Source organism: Trichoderma asperellum, chromosome 2 (assembly GCF_020647865.1).
Source record: "Trichoderma asperellum chromosome 2, complete sequence".
Lineage (NCBI taxonomy): Eukaryota > Fungi > Ascomycota > Sordariomycetes > Hypocreales > Hypocreaceae > Trichoderma > Trichoderma asperellum.
The window spans coordinates 3,590,157-3,610,184 of record NC_089416.1 but is presented as its reverse complement, the minus strand read 5'-3'; the positions used below and the strand labels follow the sequence as shown (position 1 = coordinate 3,610,184).

At 52.1% G+C, this 20,028-nt stretch overlaps 6 protein-coding genes across 6 annotated transcripts; 1 reads left to right on the top strand and 5 right to left on the bottom strand.

Moving 5' to 3' along the window:
* Positions 1-156: 156 nt before the first annotated feature.
* TrAFT101_003487 (uncharacterized protein) lies at positions 157-3,035 on the bottom strand (the record flags this gene model as incomplete). Its single annotated transcript, XM_024903204.1, has 3 exons — positions 157-1,685; positions 1,744-2,779; positions 2,913-3,035. 3 exons carry the CDS (start codon positions 3,033-3,035, stop codon positions 157-159), a joined length of 2,688 nt encoding a protein of 895 aa, XP_024766748.1.
* A 3,457-nt stretch (positions 3,036-6,492) lies between these two features.
* Positions 6,493-7,080, bottom strand: TrAFT101_003486 (uncharacterized protein; the record flags this gene model as incomplete). The annotated part of the gene is made up of 1 exon (XM_066126901.1): positions 6,493-7,080. One exon carries the CDS (start codon positions 7,078-7,080, stop codon positions 6,493-6,495), a length of 588 nt encoding a protein of 195 aa, XP_065983008.1.
* A 33-nt stretch (positions 7,081-7,113) lies between these two features.
* On the bottom strand, positions 7,114-7,559 carry TrAFT101_003485 (uncharacterized protein; the record flags this gene model as incomplete). The annotated part of the gene is made up of 2 exons (XM_066126900.1): positions 7,114-7,364; positions 7,445-7,559. 2 exons carry the CDS (start codon positions 7,557-7,559, stop codon positions 7,114-7,116), a joined length of 366 nt encoding a protein of 121 aa, XP_065983007.1.
* Positions 7,560-8,722: 1,163 nt separating this feature from the next.
* Positions 8,723-12,640, bottom strand: TrAFT101_003484 (uncharacterized protein). The gene is made up of 2 exons (XM_024898865.2): positions 11,498-12,640; positions 8,723-11,385 (listed from the first exon to the last, which is right to left on the bottom strand). The coding sequence occupies exons 1-2, from the start codon at positions 12,142-12,144 to the stop codon at positions 9,903-9,905; spliced, it is 2,130 nt and encodes a 709-aa protein (XP_024766753.1). The 5' UTR covers positions 12,145-12,640; the 3' UTR covers positions 8,723-9,902.
* Positions 12,641-14,366: 1,726 nt separating this feature from the next.
* TrAFT101_003483 (uncharacterized protein) lies at positions 14,367-17,643 on the top strand. Its single transcript, XM_024902261.2, has 3 exons — positions 14,367-14,739; positions 14,793-16,581; positions 16,686-17,643. The coding sequence occupies exons 1-3, from the start codon at positions 14,541-14,543 to the stop codon at positions 17,542-17,544; spliced, it is 2,847 nt and encodes a 948-aa protein (XP_024766754.2). The 5' UTR covers positions 14,367-14,540; the 3' UTR covers positions 17,545-17,643.
* On the bottom strand, positions 16,505-18,815 carry TrAFT101_003482 (uncharacterized protein). Its single transcript, XM_024902262.2, has one exon. The coding sequence runs from the start codon at positions 18,741-18,743 to the stop codon at positions 17,658-17,660; it is 1,086 nt and encodes a 361-aa protein (XP_024766755.2). The 5' UTR covers positions 18,744-18,815; the 3' UTR covers positions 16,505-17,657.
* Between the last annotated feature and the right edge of the window lie 1,213 nt (positions 18,816-20,028).

Genomic DNA, 20,028 nt, shown 5'->3' with positions numbered 1-20,028 from the left:
AATCCCAATAACAGGGATGAACGGAAGTACAGTACTGTGGCCCATTTGGCAGGGTAGGAAGAGCAAAGAAACGCATGCCGAAGATAAAGAAGAAAAAGCAAAAAAACAAATTCCCCATATTCCGATTCAAAAACTGCTGTCCATAAAGCCATTCCTTTACTTCCTCAATCTCTTTTCGCGATCCTCCAGGTACTCTTCATCAGAAGCGTCCAAGATATCGTACTCTTCGTCGGTCATGAAGCCGTCATCTGATCCATCCCACTCATACTCTTCTCCGCTGACAGTCAGAGATTCCGCCTCTGTGGCTCTCTCGTCTCCAGCGACAGACTGAGTTTGAAGCTCTGCATGCATGCTAGCATGAGGTGACTCCTTGTCAAGCTTGGGGAAGATCATGACGCTACCAGTCTGGGCGTCCTCCTCCTTCTTGGGCTCCTCGACCGTAGTCGTCGGCAGAGCCTCAGGCGGGGGCATTCGCACACTGACGTCACACCAAAGGCGGTGACCAAACTTGAATCCATCAGGAGTGGTCAAGCGCCAGTAGGAGATGATCTGGCCCGCGCGAGCAGGAGTGCGGAGGAGCACGGTGAAGGGGAACTCATTGCCTGGGGCAAGAGGGGCGTAGCAGACTGTTGACTCTGATGCTGACACAAGCTCTGAGATACCAGCAGGGTGAGCGGAATCAACGTGGCCCATGTAGTCACCGCCAACAAACTTGACGGAACATCCAGCAGGCCAAGCAGTTGTGCCCTCGTTGCGAAGGACCCAGGTCTGCTCAAAGACGTGGTTGGGAGGCATGACTGTGCCATCAGAAACAGAGTCGCGAATGAAGACGGCACGGAGGTCTTGCTCATTGACCGATGCCATAACCTCAGCGACCTTTTCCTCCTTGACCTCCTCCTTGGCCTCTTCCTTGGCCTCAGACTCGGGCTCTTCCTTCACCTTGGTTTCCTCAACCTTGGGTTCCTCAACCTTGGGCTCTTCAGGCTTCACGTCCACAACCGTTTGCACGGTGTTGATGGAGTTGTTCTCGCCCAAAGTCTCCGCAGGTTTGAAGGCGTTCTTGACGCGGTCGCCCATAGGGGGCATGCGCTTGCCATCCTGGTGCTCGCCAGTAGTAGTAACGCTAACATGGCGAACAGGAGTCTTGAACTTGATAAGGGGATGTGTCTTGTTGTGGTCGTTGGCGGGACTGGCCTCGCAGTTTGCGCAGAAATCAAGGTCATGGCAGACTGCACACTTGTAGCGCACGCCTCTGATGTAGGTGGGATAGTCCTGATTGCTGGAGCACAGGGGTCCATCGCAGCAAATGCCCATGTGCACAGGCTGAGCACAAACGTAGGAATGAACATCCGCGAGAGGCTCATAGATGGGCGCAAAGCGGTGGTTGGCGTGGACAAAGGCAGCGTTGACAACGCATTCAGAGCAATAATCCCAATCTGGGCAGTCCAGACACTTGTGGCGGACGCCAGTGATGTATTTGTCGCAGCCATCACAAACAGCGTGGTGGGCTTGGTTGCGACCAGCTCCCATCTTGACAGTAATGTGATCTGGCATATTAGTGCCTGCAACAGCAGGGATAAATGCATGCTTGGGGTGGTGGCCGTGGGCATCCTTGGCGAAGCATCCCTGGCAGAGGTCGAAATCCTCGCAAGTAGTGCAGTGGAGGAACTCAGCCTCGGGAAGTTCTGAAACTCATTAGCTCAACGGGTTCTGGGGACGATGAGTTTCTTGGAGTGGACATACCTTGAACACAGCAGTTGCATGTTCGCATGTTGCCCAAGCAGGACCATCTGGCGCCCACAGGATCAACAAATGGAACTCTTGGAGAGAATGCGGGAGCTACATCAATAGTTCTCAGAGGCTCAGTGACGATTGGCTTGCAAATAGATGGCTCTGGAGCATTCTCAATGTGAGTGGTTTCGATGGCATATTCGACTCTCTCGGGTGTAGGGATTGATTCCTCTTGAACCGGGGTTTCCTCCTGCTTCTTGGACTTGGACTTGGGCTCAATCTTCTCAGTGCTGCTAGCGACGAGCTGGCCGTCTACCATGGTCCGCTTGATCAGCCAGTGGTTCTCATCATAGCAGCTGACTGCATGATCAACACAGGCCTGGCAAAGATCGAAATCGCCGTCATCACAAGTCTGGCAGTGATAGTGAACATCCGCAACCGTCTTTTCGCAGTTGTTGCAGCAGACAGCAAACGGAGCGGGGGTAATGATATGAGATGGCCCTGGTGCTGGTGCTGGGTCACAGTACTCTTGGAACGAAGAGTATACTGTTTGAGGGTCAAAAGGAGCAGATTGGGCAAAGTTGGCTGGCTGGGATTCAGGGACGGGGGTCTCAGCCGTCTCCTCGACCTTGGTCGTCTCAACCACCTCAGGTCGAGCAGGTGAGACAGTTCGCAGGGGCAGTTCGACACCCGAGAGAAGGGTAATCGAAGATGGAACCGTAGATGGCGTCGGCATCTCTGTGGCAGAATCTGATGTGGACTGAGATGCGTCGCTCTCGGTGGGAGTTATCTTGTCAGTAGGCTCGTAGGTCTCGGCTGCTGTAGCCTCTGGCGCATCTTCCACGGTGACGGGCTTTGGTGTAGTCTTTGGCTGTGGCTGGATAACAGAAACACGCAGCTTCAGCTTTGACTTGGCCTTCGCGGCTCTGTACAGCTGCTTGTAGACTGGCAGATTATTTGAGTCGAGAACGACGAAGGCACTGGCAGAGTCAGAGTAGCGCTCAACGATCATTCGGGTCTCGGGAGCGATGCGAAGGAAGAGTCGGATCTGGTTACAATGTCAGCACCTCTAGCATCTTGGGAGCCACCATAGAAGATGTGAGATAAGCGGCGTCATCATTTAACCAAGAAAATATGATGACTGATATAATGAAAAAAGATGAAAGTTCAGTCAAACATACGTTGTTTTCAAGAACATGAGGCGTCATGTCACGAAGTGGCATCTTGACTCGGCGAGTGGTGTTCTCAAAAGTCACCTTGAGGGTGACCATGGTCTCAGGACCAGGCTGGGGGATAGAAGCCATGATGGCGGTCTATCGTGGTGATGATGCTTGGTTAGCAGGATGCAAACTCAGCCCGGTGACGGTGATGAAGCGGTGGGCTACTCACGCGATAACAACGTTCCCCCTTGAGTCGACGCTATCGAGAGCAGGCTGTTCTTTTATACAAGCCACCGATAAAAGGACAGATGGCACTAGCAAGGAGCGATGCAATGGCGATGCAGCCCTTGTTGCGGTGGAGAGGGAGATGAGAAGAGGTTGATGAAGAGCAGGAAGAAGGAGAGGAGAGATGACGATTGCGTGGTTGGGAGCGAAGCTCTTACAAAAGGCGCCAGGCTGACCGGGTTAGGCGAGCCGGCCGGAAACTTGGAGAGGCCGCAGTGCATTCTGGGTCCTCTGGGCTGCTTGGCGCCTGTACCAGTTACCTGGCGGTCCCCTCCCGTGCGCTGCCGCAATGTACATGACTGCGCCGTGACGCAGACAGACAAGCTCGGCTCTGGCTCACCGACTGGGAGGCAAGCGCTGAACCTTTGCTAGTGGAGCCGAGGACCACTGCAGGCCGGCCCAGGGCAAAGTCACGGCAACGTCTGGGTACTGGAAGGCAAAGGCAGCGCTGGTACCCAGTACCTGGCTTCGCTGGGGAGGAGTGAAGGCGTGACAGTGTCAGTAAAGCGAGCATAGAGGCCATGAGACGAACGCGCAGGGACGCGTAGCCGCAAGCAGTACAGGTACCGCAGCGGTACTTGGTACAGTACCCGCAGCTGGCCTGCAGCGCAGCACCCAGCAGCGCTGATGGCGCCGATGCTCAGCGGAGGGCTGGGGCCAAGAGAATCGCCATTCCACTGCGCTAAGCTTCAGGTCGCCACAGTGCTAGCGGTGACAGGTGCGGAGAAGGCTGGGGCGCGCGAGGCACCAGAAACAACAGTGCACCACGCACCATCGTCTACTGTCTGGCCAAAGTGACGAAACAAATCCCTGCCTGCTGGGCTGCAGCACAGGCAAAACTGGCTGCTGGGGGTGGGTCGTGAGCGGCCAATGGCGCCACTAGCCCCAGGTATTTCCGGCACCAAGACGGCCAAGTGCATGACTGCAAGACGCCCCCGGGAAACGGCCAAAGGCAAATCTGAATAGAGTCGAGCAGCAGTACCTAATACTAGCAGTCAGCATGTACGGTGTACACGGGCAGCAGAAGCCTCGAAGCTACTCAGAACACGACTGAAGCTGGCAGTGAACACTGCTGTCTCAGGACCAGCACCACAACACGGGATGCAGCGCCCGCTGATTCGCCGCCGTGTAGCATCTGCCTCCATGGGGCAGTCCCATAGGCGATCAGAAGGGCCAAGCTTGACTGACGACAGCGTACCGAGTACACGCCACTACCTGGAGGCTGCTCTCACCTGGCGACCCGTGCGTCTTCCGGCCAAGCCCAGGTCTGCGGTATCCTCGGCCATTCCATTCACAAGCTATCACCACCGGTACTAGTGACGCCTGGTAGGCAACTCTAATAGCCATCAAGAAGCTTCTGCGTCGCCGCCAGAGCCAATTGCGGCCAGCTTCGTTGGCGACGGATGCCTGGACGCTGATGGCGGTGCGCACGAGGCGAACAGGTGAGTGGCCAGCAGCGAAACACCCCAAACAGCTCTGCCAGGCTGCAGAGGAGCCACGCCAGCTGCTTCTGTCTCTCGCTGGTCCCTCTCCCGCCCTATCATTCACCCGTCCATGCATCCCCCCATCCTCTTCGCGCCACGACTTGTGCGTCTCGCCTGTCAATGCGGCTGCTTGTTTTAGGGATACATGTTGCCTCCCTTGCGTTAGGTACTTTGTGGCGGATAAGGTTAGCGATTAATGACTGTCCCAGCTGCTGGGCCGGCTCGATCGGCCGCCACGGCAGTATCAGGTATGCGGTGCAAGCAATGTGAGCAGTGCAGTCTGCGTGTAAGTAGCTTTACAACGTAGCTTTGCAAAAGCCGATTACGAAAGTCTGAGCTCTAGGCTGGCCTGCTCGTTTACCCAAAGGCCACCCGCCGAACAGCAGTGAAGATTCCACAAACATCATGCTGTGCTTGTAACATCATACTGTACTTGTAACTGCTGTCTGTGGCGGCGGAGCTGCTCATCATCAAATGGGCTCTCCAAATACCGACATACATGGATGAAGTAATGCACACGAGTCAGATCGAGCAGATTCTTCACAGGTGGCCTCAAACAAGGCAAAGATAATCCCGACCCCCGATGTTACTATGTATGTTATCCAGTTCTCCGTAGCATATCCAGGGCTCTATTTCCATTTCCCATATCAGCATGCCTGGCTGTATTCGGTACATGCTACTCTTTGGAGCCAAGCGCAAAATGCCTTGTATCTGTCGCAAACCACACACCGTACTCGTACGAGCTCGCGAAGCAGCCAGGCTCCGCTCGGTGCGCGTGATGGCCCGAATGCGGCAAGATATCGTGACACCACGCCTGGGATCTCGGAGAATCCTTACGGCATCCCGCTGGTGATTGGTGAAGACTGGAAGGACAAAAGCCAAACTGTGATGCGTTTGATTTGCACACAAAGGATGGTTGGTAGAGCCCTGATTCTTCGCAGAAGGGTTGGTATGATGTGCAAACCGGCTCCTTATTTGCGGCGCTATAACCCTTGCCATATCCCTTTGAGCTGTTACATCCCGGTGAACCTAGACCCCCCCCCTTCCGTCAATTACTCAAAAGAGCAAACAAGCAAAGCAAGGGAGAGATAGAGATACTAGAGACAGAGGTCTGCTGGACGCCCTGGCTGCGACTTTTCTTGTTTGGGTGGGAGAGGATGCACTCAAATGCTTGATATCGGGCTATAAGTGGGATACAGAGGTATGTATGTACCTTCAACCACAAACATTACACTGTTTATACTGCATTCCAAGTAGTCCTCATCTAAAGTCTTGGTCTTCTTTTAAAACACTTTGCTGCTATTCTTCGTGGTCTGATATACTATATTTCATGGCCGCACCAATATGCGGCGCCCCTTGCATGATTATTGTCCACTATGGAAATCTAGACGCGCCTAGCCGGTTTCTTCAACGTGAGCTCTGTCTCAGCGTCAGCAGCCACTTTAACTTAGCAAGCCGGTATAACATGACATGGCCAGCACCTGTGCGGTCCTAATAGTCATACGTCGCCATAGCATACAGTGTAAGCCAACCTCAAGCCTTTCTGAGCTACCATCATCTATCCGAGTCTACTACACGTACTTCATATCATCTATGACAGGCGCTATTTGTCTCAATGGGCGTGATCAAGTTGATCAATATAAAAAAGAAGAGAAATGGCAAATGCAAAATAACCTTAAATTTATGTAAACTAATATCAACACAGTCAGGTACAATGGTAGCCAAACCGAGTGTCTGCAATTTCTACCTGATAAGAGCTTTGCATGCATGATGATATGCCCAGATTATGCCACCAAACCATTGCTACTATCACTATGCCAGTGTTCAGCGTGTCAAGGATCATCGTCGTACTCATCTTCAGACTCAAACTCAGAGGCAAACTCGTCCGAGTCTCCGTCCTCACTAGGATCTGGTCGCTGTTTCCAAAGCCAGGCTTCGAACTTGGATTCACTCATCTCTCGAGGCAGCCTCGCCTCTGTCGCATCAGCGCTCGGCTGGTAAAGCGGGTGGAGCGTAGGTCGTTGGACAAACTGAGCCAATCTCACAGCCTCTGGGCTGTCGTCGCCTTCCACCAAAACTCTGGCCGCATAGGCTCTCTCAGCGAAAATCTTGGCCCTCGTCGTATCCCCGTTCTTGACTGCCATCTTGAATGCGGTGTGATACACACCCGGGAAGCGAGCATCACAGGCGCCCTCCGCCTTAAGCTTCTTGAACATGGTAAAAGCGAAAATGAGCCCACCTGCGTAATCAGTTGTATTGAAATCGCTAAAGTAGAATACCAGACAGCGTTCGAGCTGTGCAACAGTTTGAATCCTATGATCGCTCTTCAAGCGTTGGGGATACGGCGCTGAGCAGAGGCTACATCCACAATCAAAACCGAAATGTCTTTTCATGAATGTTTGGCGCTCGGCATACTCCATCGCTATGTCCAAGTATGAAATGGTGATCTCTTCTCATTGCTCGATGTCACGAACTGCGTGGACTGTGGGGCGCCCAATGTTTGCATTCCATGTTTTTTGCCCATTCGGCCGGCAAGAGTGATTGAAGCGAGCTGCGTCAAGGAAAAGACCACCTTCAGGAGCTTCAGGGCCCAGAGGCATCACATTAGACCTAGCAATACCCAGGAAAGGGCCATCGCCTATGCCGTATACATTCTGAAGATCCAGTAATGCCCGTTGTTTAGTATCGTCAGGCCCTTCAGCGCCTGGGCGATGTGATCAGTAAGAACCTGACGGTTAGATTCTGTAGGCGAGATCCTGAAAAGGGGTAGCTCAGAAAGTATACGAGTGCCCTTGGGGATGTTTGAGATGGCAATTAGGTCGCGTCCCTTGCCAGGGATGGGTTGAATAGTGTATAGACTTCCGTTTCCAGCTTCATCGTTGATAGGTGCTTCCTGCATTCTTGTCTTTGTTTGGAGTCGAGTGGGTGATATTTCGAAAATGTGGTGACAGGTCTAACAGAGTAACTGACTGGCAGCTATTAGATAGGGGCTTGTGATGAACTTGTTGAGTTGAGTCCAATTGCTGAAGCCTGGTTCATGACAGAGGAACTTCATTTTATATTGATAAATTGAAAGAATTCACCCTATAGACCAAGTACAGGTGAATGTAAGTGACTGGAGCTATTGAATTCGACAGATTGACTCTATAGCCCATGTGCAGGTGAATGCAGTCGACTGGGGCTGTCAAAGTCAATAGATTCACTCTATCGATTAAGCACAGGTGAATGCAGCTGGCTGGTGCCATTCAATTGGATGCCATTCAATCGGGTGTCACAGTTTTCCTGTTGTGTTACCTACTATCTCAATCAAACAAGGCACCTAGGATATTGGAATTTAAAGATAATGATAGTATCAATTTCCCCTTTACCTGCCGAGTATAGTGGAAAGGAGAGCAGCACAGCCTGTCCGTTCTATCCAAAATATACTCTTCTCAGGTCTTTGTCAATGTGGTTTGGATGGAGATGTGCCTTGATTGCAAAGTTGAATGTGATGATCACTAGTGTTACATTCCGCCTGTCATAATCCCAATCATAATAATACTGCATCATCACTTTGTCTGTGACGTAGCTTTTCGGGGCACACATTGATCAATTAAGGGTCGCATCAGCTCCATGTAGGTACTTTATGACAGGCCAGATCAAGTAGTATATGTACTTTCGGTGCGTACCACTTGGTTATTTGTACACAGGCACCTAAGCCGTCATATACGTTATCTGCCGAGGGAGCCAGCAAGCGTTATTGTATCACTGCCATTGGGAGTACACTCAGTACCTGATGTTATAAACCAGAACGTCCCGCTTATAGGACATGCTAAAGTGAAATTCATAAAATTGTTGATACATTTTATAATATAAGGATAGTAATAAACTATATAAAGTTATATATTTTTTTTAACTATTCTAATTTAAATTATAATTGTTCGCTATTTTTTTTTTATTTATATTGTTACTTTGTAATTCACTTGTATTCAAGAGTGACAGATTTAGATACAAATTTCGGCTTCCTCTATAGTAAATTATTTACAAATATAAACTATATAATAATAGGTTGAATTTGCCTAAGCCGAGAGGTCAAGCCAGAGATCCTCACTCATCCAGTTCACCAAGGGCAGAAAACACCATGTCACGAGAGATATTATGACTGTCCAGCCTCAGCTCTGATAGTAAAGAATTTTTACGCCGAATACAACTTGTTATAAGAGGTGAATTTGTCCCTACAATACAGGAAGCATAACTTTTCGCAAACGCAATTCCCTTTTTTTGTGTGTGGTTTCGCCAATGCACTGGCCTGTCATGATAAATGCAGAAGCAAGTTACTCGCTTGATGAAAGAAAAATATATATGCAAATGAAGCTTAAGGAGAGAAGAAAAAGAGTAGACACGCCAATGAATCCACATAATTCAACTCCATTTTCCCAGCACATTTAATGAGGAAAGTAATAAGTTACTACATAATGCCTCCAAAACACCACTTGAAACGCCGCTGCCATGGAAACAGCACAATGAACACACGGGCACACATACTGACGCACGTAGCCGAACAAGACATCCCAAACTATCAGGAACAAAAAAATGAGCAAAGAGAAGCCGCTGCAGAATCGCTTTCATGATCCACTCCCAGCTACTGATGCGTTTCTCTCCCCTTCGCCCAAGACCATAAAAAAAAAAAGCAAAGACGAAAAAGAAGCAACCATCAAAGATACTTTCCCATCTTCCCATCTTCCATATAATCTGGTCACCGACTGCGCACGGCACAGCTAACAATGATTGTAATAGCCACAACAGTCGACAACATGAGGAACCCTCCAACCTTCGATATTTATTTTTCAATGGAAAAGTCCGGAACCCACAAGAAAAAGCACACACCAGATATTCTTGGAGTTCCCAACTGGCCAATCCAGAATCCATAATTCGAAAATGATCAATAACAATACGTTGAAAAAATGAACTGCGAAAAAAAGAGGCAAAAACCATGATTTTGAGCACTCGAACCACCCAGCCACGAAAAGGGGATATGAATGATACGTGGAGACCCAACCCATGACACCAGAAAGGAAAAAGAGAAGAAGAAGAGCGAGAAGAATCAGGATAAATTGCATGAGAATGAGTGAGACGTGTAGAGGGCCGTGACGAAGATATTAAAGTTGATATGCAATATGCGATGAGATTTTGATTACCATGCAGGCATGAAGCGCTGCGCGCCACAATATCCACCGCAAAATCCACCACAGAACCCACAAACCTATTGTGAGTAGTAAACCATGCCCGGTGCGGGCTGGGGGTAGTAGAAGCCGTCGGGACTGGGCGTCACCATGCCACCCATGCCCATTACGCTGGGCTGATACGGTTGCGAGGCAGGATATGGTTGGTAAGGGTTCACCGAGGGCAGCTGAGAAGCATCATAATAGTAAACCATACCATTGACTTCCTGGGCCACGAGATTTGTGTTGGGAGGTGCTGGTGGCCCTGCCATGCCGACAGCAGGCTGTTCAACCTGATTCTGGGGCGTAAAGCTTCCTGCCATGCCCGTCTGCCCCTGAGGGACAAACGGAGGCGCTGTGACCGCAGAGGCGGGCATGCTAGGACCAGAGTATCCGTGAGGATAGTAGTATCCCTGTTGCGGATGCGGTTGATACGGCTGCTGGCCATAGAAGGCTGGCTGGCCATAAGCATTGGGCTGGAAGGGTGCCGCATGTATGGCTCGCTCCGGAATTTGGGACAGCGGGGTACCCGTGGAGACATGAGTCGGATACGAAGGTCGACGTGCGTGCGAATCCTGGTATCCGTTCGCCATCTGCGGGGGAACTTGCTGATGGAACGCCTGCTGGAAGGCCGAGGTATTCTGCGTCAGAGTGGGAGATTCTATATCCGCGACGGAGATGTTCTTCTGCGGGCGAGGCTGATGCATTGGAATTGAAGACGGGAAATTCTCCTGGAAGCTGGGCTTCTGCGGAAGAGGATACGATTGCGGCTGGGGGATATCACCAATGGATGTTTCCTGCCCAGCTACCACGAACTCAGACGGGCCTGCCGCTTCCTCCACTCCCATAGCGGGTATGAACGTTTGTGGAGCCGGAGGAAGACGGACTACGGGTCTGTTATCAGTCGGAAGTGCAGGGCGAGAGATGATAGACCCGGTAGGCGAAAAGATGCCCTCCCTATCGTGCAATACGATGGATGAACGCCTGCTAACGGCAACACTAGGGGAATAGATACTTCCGCCATAATAGCTGCCAAACAAGCTTGTCCTCCGAGAAAAGCCGCCGACGGAGCCCCAAGCGGAACGGGGCCTGCCTCGGAGTCGCTGCTGGTTGGGTCGTAGCGCGCGAGGAATGAATGTGAATGATCGATCCGAGGCAGGGAATATGTATCGCGGCGGGTGGTTTGGCAGCGAGATGCGCACCGGCTTGTCTCGGCGCAGAGGCGGGCGGTGGTCAGGGAGCTTGGTGTATTGCTTGACAGGAATGCCAGGAAAGACCTTGGGGGTCGTCGTCTGTGGCAGGATGACCCGAACTTGGGCATTGCCAATATGTTTCTCAGTCGACAGGGTCCTGTTAATCGGAGTAGCACTGGGCTCGCACGTCGGGATGAAACCAGTGCCGTTGGGCGGTCCCTCTTCTTGAGGGGGCTGCCGGAGACGACGTGGAATCACGTCTGCGACAGTCTCGTGCATGTCGTGCGTCCATTGGGAGTTTGTAGTAGGATCGGTGGAGTGCTGTAGCTGGCTATCGAAGACGTCAGGAGAAGAGCTCACATGGAGAAAGGGAGAGGGGTCAAGAGATGAGAATAAGGAAGCAACAACAAGACAGAGATGGGACAGAGATGGGAATCACTTACTTGGCTGGGGAATACGGGCCCCCCACACCACCACGGCCGCCACCTCTGCCTCGGCCTCTCCCAAACGGCCTGAACCCATTCGCAGCCGGTCCCGGATGCCGATGATCATGCATGAAGAACGACCCCCGGTTGGGCACAAACGCCGGGTCCTCATCCCTCCGACGCTTGTAATCTTCGTGTTCCTGTCGACGTCGATTGCCCGGCTGAGGCCGCGTGGTAGAGGAGGAGCTAACAATGACGGGAGCAGAGGGCGACTTGGGTGACGAGACCGTGACCTCGTCCAGCGGCGCCTCTTGTGCAGAGTCAGAGTCCGGTCGATCCGCAATGGACAGCCCGTGAAGCGTCAGCTCTGTATCCGACGCAGACTTCTTCCCATCCCCCTGAGCGGCAGCCTTGGCGGCCCTGTGGCCAGCCCCCTTTGCGGACCCGTTGGCGGACTTGCGTGCGTTGGGCGAGGTAGGTGACACCTCATCGATGTTGCTGGTGTCGCTATCGTCAGCGCCATCGTGGTCATCCGAGATGACGGAGCCTTCAGTCAGGGAGTCGTCATCCAGGTCCAACGCCTCCGGACGGCCCTCATCGTCGCCCTCGTCCTCGACTCGGCGTCGTTGGCCGATGAGCTTTCTACGCCGGGGGGCAGCGGCCATGGTGGATCTTGGTTCTGGCGGCTTAAGCAGAGACGAATAGGACGGCAGACGAATGGGGGTCGTCGGGGGCGGAGGAGGGCGAGCGGCAGATCAGAGAGACCATGCAGCAGCAGAGACGCAGGATGATGGATGGAAGTGAGGAGAAAATCCAACGGGGAAGGTAAAATAAAGGGTCCAGACGTGGACGAGTGAGGAGCCCAACCCGTCCTGCGGTGCTAGACACGAAGAGAAAGGCAAAGAAACAGGCTTGTCGACGAGCCAGCAACCCGGGCCGTGCAGCCAGATGGGGGGAATCAAAAGGGGGGCAAAGAAGAGACAGAGAAGAGAAGAAAGCGGGAGGCGGTCCTCTCGCACCTCGTTGATGATCCAGAGGGTCGGGTTGGCGAGCGATGAGAGGCTGTGGCGGTGGTTTCCAAGGACAGAAAGCACAAGATTTGACGCCAGGCCCTAGAAAAAGTGTTTGGTGCCGGCCTGTGAAGAGGTGAGGTGAGGTGGTGGCCGCTTAGCCCAATCCAGGCCCGCCGCCCCCTCCCAGCACAGGTGCTCGGCGCTAGGTAGCTTTGCGCACAGCGCTGCGTGCGCAGTGACTTGCGCGGGCTGCAGGGCCCCTTTCAAATCGTCATTCCAGGCTAAGCAAAGCTCCGTCCAGCTGTCGTCCCATGTACCGGCCACGTACCGCGGGATAAGGCTGCATCGTGCTCGTGTTGGTGGCGCATCCGCCAATCTGAGTCACTGATCGCACCCCAAGCGTTGCTGCGCGCTACCAAAGAGTACCTGGCCCTGTACGCGGCCGAACCTTGGGTTGCAGCCCCCCCATGCAGCTCTTCACAGCGCGCCTCCGTCACGAAAGCTGCTCCATGCCAGCAACCACAAGCCACTACCCAAGCCGATCTGTCAAATGGGCGATCGCAGCTCAAGCTGCAGCCATCCCCCATGTCGCCCTATTAGAGCCTCTTCCTCCTCCGTCCATGGTCCTGTCTGCTAGGCAAGGGCCAAAGCACGGCAGAAACCACGTCGACCACCATCGATCACGCCGGCCACCGGCCCTGTTTACCATGCCCACAGGCGTGTTACGGCCAGGCACGGATGCATGCGGGTGAATCAGCATTGCGTGGGCGATTCCAGTCGGATCATGTCGTCTCGCGACCCCTCACTGGCCTGCTTATGCAATTGACGACGTGCAATCTGCAGATGATGCTGGGCAGATGCTCCACAGGTGGCATCAACCACGTCTGTCTAGTTGGCCAGCAGCGCCGCAAATGCCGACTGCATCCGACTCCTTCTGGAGATGCATTGCTGCCTGTCTGCCGATGGAGGTAAATGGCTGCTTTGGTCTCGTACCTCGCCAGCTGATTTGAGCTACACTTTGTATCCCACGAGGGTATCTGCATCGATTGATCCAGGGAGTCTCGACGATATTGTTCGCTTGTTGCCTTGGGGCATATCCGCGTGGGCCTGTGGCTATTGACCAACCATTGCCTCAATTGATGCGCACCGTATCCTCGCCCTTGTACGAAGTACTAAGATGACGCCTGTTGTTGCCGCGCAGACTAGAGTATAGCTTGACGTGTGGTTTGTGCAGATGGCCACCAATTGGGATGATTTCCACCTACCCTAAGTCATCCGCGGAGTGATATGTGATATCAAATTGTCTGTCCAAATAGGTATATGGCATCATTAATGCAGCTCCAGGGTAACTAGCACATTGCCGTGAAAGCTCAGTCAATACCACGTTGGAAGTCAATTATTGAAAGACGAGGCGTCTTATAGAGGGGTGGCTTTAATGTAACGTGGATAAAGGAGCTGAATTGCCGTGAGACCCTTGGATACCATAGGTAGTGTTTGGCTTTGTTAGCACAGCGCCAAAAAAAAAGAAGCTTTGTGGCCGCCTAGACCATGGGGAGCAATCAACGGCTGTCAACGCCCTTGTCCTCTATTACCGGCGGAAATACGGAGTAGTAGCTGTGTACTTCGTATCATGGCCTAGAGTCCAATATCGACTGGGTACTAATACACACTACCTCGCCTGTCAAGCCCGTCTACTGTATATGGGGACCAGACCCTCCATCCTCCATTGTTCACCCAGCCCGTAGCTAGATGGCGCATCCACGTTGCTCACTACCAGCACTAGGCCATCAGGGGTGACCGCTAATGTATGTAATTGATGACGTTGAAGCCGCCCCTGGTGCAGGCGCATTACACTTCCATTCAACACCAGCCACTCCTTGAGTATAATTCGATTTCGCCTTGATTCAACATCACCCTCTTAATGGCCGCCTCAATGTCGCTGTAGTCACGAGCCGCGGCTCACGACATTGTCCTGATTTCTGTCTTTTGCAGCAATTCTCGCCATCTCTTGCGCCGGTAAGACGGGACCGCAGACCCCGCACAGCACCATGCCCGGCCTCGCGCGCAAAGTCTTAATCTTCGCCGCTGTCGACGGCCTCATCATCCAGCCATTGTCTTCCAAAGGGCAAAAGCCCTTCCAGCCTGCGAGAATCAAGTACGGGGACGCATCCATATCTTCTGCGGCGCGCGACCAGGTTCCGGATTCCGCAAAATCCGACTCGTGGTTTGAAGCGCTCGGCGTTGTTGGTGAGCTTGGGGAAAGGCCCTGTTACTGTAATATCATGTTAAATAGTTCTCAGGCTTGATTACGGTGTCGAGGTTGACGTATTTGGTGACGATTACGCGCCGAGAGCAAGTTGCCCAGGTGTTTGGATTGCCCATTTATGTCGTCACCCAAGTAGCTGTGACCCCATGCTCGTCGCAGGGCGATGCGGAAGAGTCTGTGCGGAAGACGGCAAGCCTTCTGCGAACAGAAGTGCCTAGTAACGTGAATGATGACGATGAGGGCAGTAGTGATGAAGAGAGCGAGATCCCAATTGCAACTCCAGACGAAGAGGCGGACGATGAAATTCTCGGCAAAAAAGATATCCCCGCGGATCCCAGGAGCAGCGTGAGCAGCGTTGCCGAAGACGTGATCCGGAGGCGAGGCAGCTATGGGAGATTTGCACAGCGCTGGTTTAGCCGGAGTGGATGGACTACTGACCAGAGAAGGACTATGGGAATGAGCAACTCGCCGACGTCCACGCCACCCCTTGCGCAATCAGCATCCCCAACTCCAGTGGTTAATCTTGCCGCCCTGCAAGAGGCAGATGAGAATCATTTGATTCCAGCTTCCGCACTCCTACCAAAGCTGCTTCGAACCATCCAAGTCTGGTTCGGATCATCGCGTAGCTTCTACTTTTCGTACGACCTAGATATAACGCGCAGCCCAAGTGATACGGCAGCGATTGCCAATTCTAACGATTCTCTCTATACGCAAGTCAAGAACACATTCTTTTGGAATCGGCATATTGTTCAGCCCTTCATCGAAGCCGGTCAGGATGCCTTGGCCCTGCCCTTGATGCAGGGGTTTGTCGGCCAGAGGACGTTTGTGGCAGATTCTCAGCCTCCCCAAGTAGACGACCCAGGAGCGGAATCTATGGAGCTTGCTGATCTCTCGCCAACACCGTCTGCGCCATCATCGCCACCCTCAGGGACAGCAAGACATTCTTTCGAGCTGCGCCCTTCTGAGAGGAGCTATCTCATTACCCTTATATCGCGACGGTCAACTAAGAGGGCTGGCCTTCGATATCTTAGACGTGGCATAGATGAAGATGGATACACAGCGAATTTTGTCGAAACGGAGCAAATTCTGTCATCCACTGCTTGGGACAATTCTTCACCATTGTACTCGTTTACTCAGATTAGAGGCAGCATCCCGCTATTCTTTACCCAGACTGCATACGCATTGAAGCCGGTGCCAGTCTTACAACACTCCGAGGAGGCAAACTACAACGCCGCTAAGCAGCATTTTGAAAGGTTATCAAAGTCTTACGGTACGTTACAGATTGTTAATCTGGTAGAAAAACATGGAATCGAAGAGCCGATTGGAACGCAATACCAAAACACGGTTGGCCGCATCAATGATGGGCTCGGCGAAAAAGCAAAGATACCCTTTGAGTGGTTTGACTTCCACCAGGTTTGCCGTGGTATGAAGTTTGAGAACGTGAGCCACCTGCTCTCGCGCTTGAAGGACCAGCTAGAGACTCTTGGCAGTACGGTGCGGAGCAATGGCGAGCTGGTCCGCAAACAACAAGGGGTTCTTCGAACGAATTGTATGGACTGCTTGGACCGAACAAATGTTTGCCAGAGTTCTTTTGCAAAGCATATGCTAGAAATACAGCTCAAAGAAGAAGGCATAGATATGAGCGCTCAGCTAGACCAAGAGACGGCCTGGTTCAATACCCTCTGGGCTGATAACGGCGATGCCGTTTCGAAACAGTACGCCTCTACTTCCGCTATGAAGGGTGATTACACGAGGACAAGAAAGAGGGATTACAGAGGGGCACTCAATGATTTAGGAATATCTCTAACACGTCTTTATTCTGGGTAAGATTTCCTCCTCTTCCCCGTCTCTTTCTCAACCTTGTTCAGACTACGATGGTTCAAAAGCAAAAACTAATGCTACTTTACGTTTTTTTCTTCTTCTTTAGCATGGTCAATGATTACTTTAGTCAGGCTGCCATAGACTTCCTACTCGGCAACGTAACAGCTCAAGTGTTTGAAGAGTTTGAAATTGACATGATGACAAAAGACCCAGCTGTTTCCGTGGAAAGGATGCGCGAGCGAGCCGTGGAATTGTGCCAAAAGCGAGTGGTGGCAGATGTCAGTGAGGAGTTCCACGGCGGCTGGGTGCTGATAACCCCCAATACTGCCAACGCTCTCAAATCGTGGCCAATGGAAGAAGCTGTCCTTCTTCTGACAGATGCTGCGATCTATCTCTGCCGCTTTGACTGGGACCTGGACAAGGTGTCTTCTTTTGAAAGAGTTGCCCTGGCGAGCATTACGAACATCAAAACGGGAGTTTATATCACCTCCACAATTTCGCAGGCTCACATGAATGAGACAAGGAACGTGGGTTTCGTGGTGTCATACCAGCCGGGCAAAAGTGATGTCCGGAGGAGAAACACCCGTACAATGTCCACCAGAGACGCACCAAAGCTGACAGCTACCGGCGAGATCCAAGCGGTACCGACTGGCTTTGCGGGGCTTTTCTCGGGAGCCAACGGCCCAAAGGAGCCTGCAGTCCGAAAACTTGCATTCAAGGCGCCGTACACAGATTCTTCATTGCCAGTAAGCGAAGCTGGGCCACGGCAGACAGAGCTGCAGAAAATCGACACGATATGTTCAGAAATTGAACGCCTGGCGGCTGAGCGGCAACTGGTCAAGGAGGGAGAGGAGCGGAGGAAGCTGGTGGAAAAGGGCGATATAATATCGCTAGACGCCGCGAAGCGCAGCACCGGGTTGTTAGAGCAGCTGGGCCATTCGCTGAAGAAGTTGGTGTGGGCATAGACGAATATCCCTAGAGAAGCCTGTATGGGTTTCAGACGTACATAGCAGCATCTCCAAAGTAGCTTTTATCAATAACACCCTTATAAAAGTACCCTTATAAAATTACCCGGAGTTCATGCAGCCGTTGACGTGCTCTTCCTTTGATACAGATGCATCTGGTAGCGCATATTCTCCAACTGGATCGGGTAAGAGAGCTCTTCCGGAAGCCGGAACCATATTGAATCATGGGACTCCAGCTTTTCCCACTCATATTCTTTGGACGCAGCCCGGACGTCCATAAGAGTGTGGTCCAAGAGCCATTGCATGGGGTACCGCTTCTTCTCTTTGCCCACGGCGGCTTCCGAGTAGCTACCCGGACTGTCCACAACGAGAAGCAGGCTTCTATCCGGGAGTATCTCACCCAGCAGTTTTAAAAACTTTGTCGTCTTGCCGATGCCTCCATTGGTGTAAAGCTCGTTAAGCGTAAACATTAGGGTCACGGTAAGGGGTTCTGGGCCAAGCAGCTCCACCAGGGCCTCTTTATTCATGGCCAAGATGTCATTTTGGCAGAAGGTGGTGGAGAGCTGTCCGTCTTCAAGAAGAGGTGTGTTTGCGGCTTTAATGGCCGCAGAGGCGTATTTGGACAGAACAGGTGGCGAAGTGACTTGTTTTTGGAGGAGGTCGACGACTTGAGCCCAGGGGCCGGCGTCGAGGAGGGTGATGGTGCCTGAAGAAGCGGTTTGTTGGAGGTGAGATGCGAAGGCGACATGTTCCGCCGCGCAGCCGCCTATGCAGATAAATTTTTTGATTACTTTGCTATGAGATGGTTCCTCATCGGAGCCGCCTTCAGGAGTTGAAACAGAGTCTGGGAGAATGGCGATGTCGTCAACGTGTGAAGCGATGGCTTCAAAGATGGATGAGTAGCACAGCGCCCTGGTGGGACTCCATCTTGCGGCGTAGGCCTGGAGGTTCTCCTCGGAGCCGAAAGCAGCGTCAAAGTCTCTGTTGAAGAGGGACTGCTTGATGGACTGGAGGGTGGCTGTGAAGGACTCTGACGAGAGAACGGGGTTGAAGGCGTCCGAGAAGAGAGTGAGGATTCGCTGTTGGTGTTTGAGAGCTTCGGGGTCGATGGGCGGGAGAGGGGCGCCGGATGCTGGCGATGCTGTTGCTGCTGGCGGCTTTTTAGAGGCCGTTTTCTTGGGTTGTTGTTTTTTCACCATTTTTCATGAGATTTTATGTGACGTTTTGTGCTGGTTTTTATTTGATATACTTTTGAAGCTTACGATGGTGTTTTCTATGAGCAGTGAAAAATTGAGCGGCATTCTTGAAAGTGGGTATAGATACATAGCGCTGTTAAGCTTCATTGGAAAGCTTTCAGCGCCTCGAAACGTTTACTTTGCGTTTTAATCAATCATGCATGTTAAAAGTTTTTACCTTTGACAGTTGTACGGACCAAACCCTGAATATATGTTGCGAGGCATATCTGATGGTTTTGTTTCTCATTGCAAAACACTCGACTCAATGCTTCTCTTTCCTGCTGGCGGTCGTGCTTGCTCATTGCGCCATGATTGGTCCGGCAGCGATAATAGCCTAAATGTTTTTTTTTTCTCTTCTTCTTTTAACTTCAGCCCACCATCCGGCCGGCGCCGTCTCTCGCGCGCAGCAACTTTCGGGGCACCTTTCCCGGCCATCCAGGCGATTGATTCTCGACCCGCTTGATTGGTGGGATTTGCCATGATTGCTTAGAAAACTTCTGGGGCCTGCTTATGAAATCGTACAAGTAGGGTGAGCAGCGGGTAGGCAGGCATTGAGTGAGGTGAGTGGGAGCCTGTCAACCTGCCGTCAACGAGCTGCGGCATGCTCGGGATTCTCCAACCTGTGCCTATGCAGTAGTATATGGGTAGGTGTTGTATCGTATTTTGATGCTTGCCCTGTTTCAATTGGGCTGCCTGCCACCCATTGGCGAGATGTGCCAGCCATATGAAACGATAATGAAAGCAACACTTCAGTAGCTACGTCACAGGCCGGGCCGAAACGGAGTATCCGAATGCAGGAAGCCGTACAGTACATAGCAGTAGAGAAGGACCAGCCAGACTGGGTTTTAGAGTCTCCGCTTTGCACAGAGCAACGGGGTGGATAGCATTGCGTCAAGTAGCAGCAGATCGATCTGTTGCTGGCAAACTGGAAGTGAAAGGCAATTGGCAACATACGAGATCGCCAGTGTCAAGGCGAAGAAAAAGAAAAAGAAGAGGAGGAGACCCGGTTTTTAGAATCTGAACGAAGGATGTCAATGAGGTGACAAGCCGCAGTACGTACCTAAGTACTAGGCACATCAATATAGAGAAGGTATACATTAAGGGATGCAGAGAGGCCTCGGCCTTGCTCATTCCATTTATCGGAGGGTTTAATCGAACGTTAGTAATGCCTGCGGATTGAGCCGCCCTGCTATTCGTAATCGGCCTCAAATGCAAAATAAACACGCAGACGCGCGATGCCGAGTCGAGC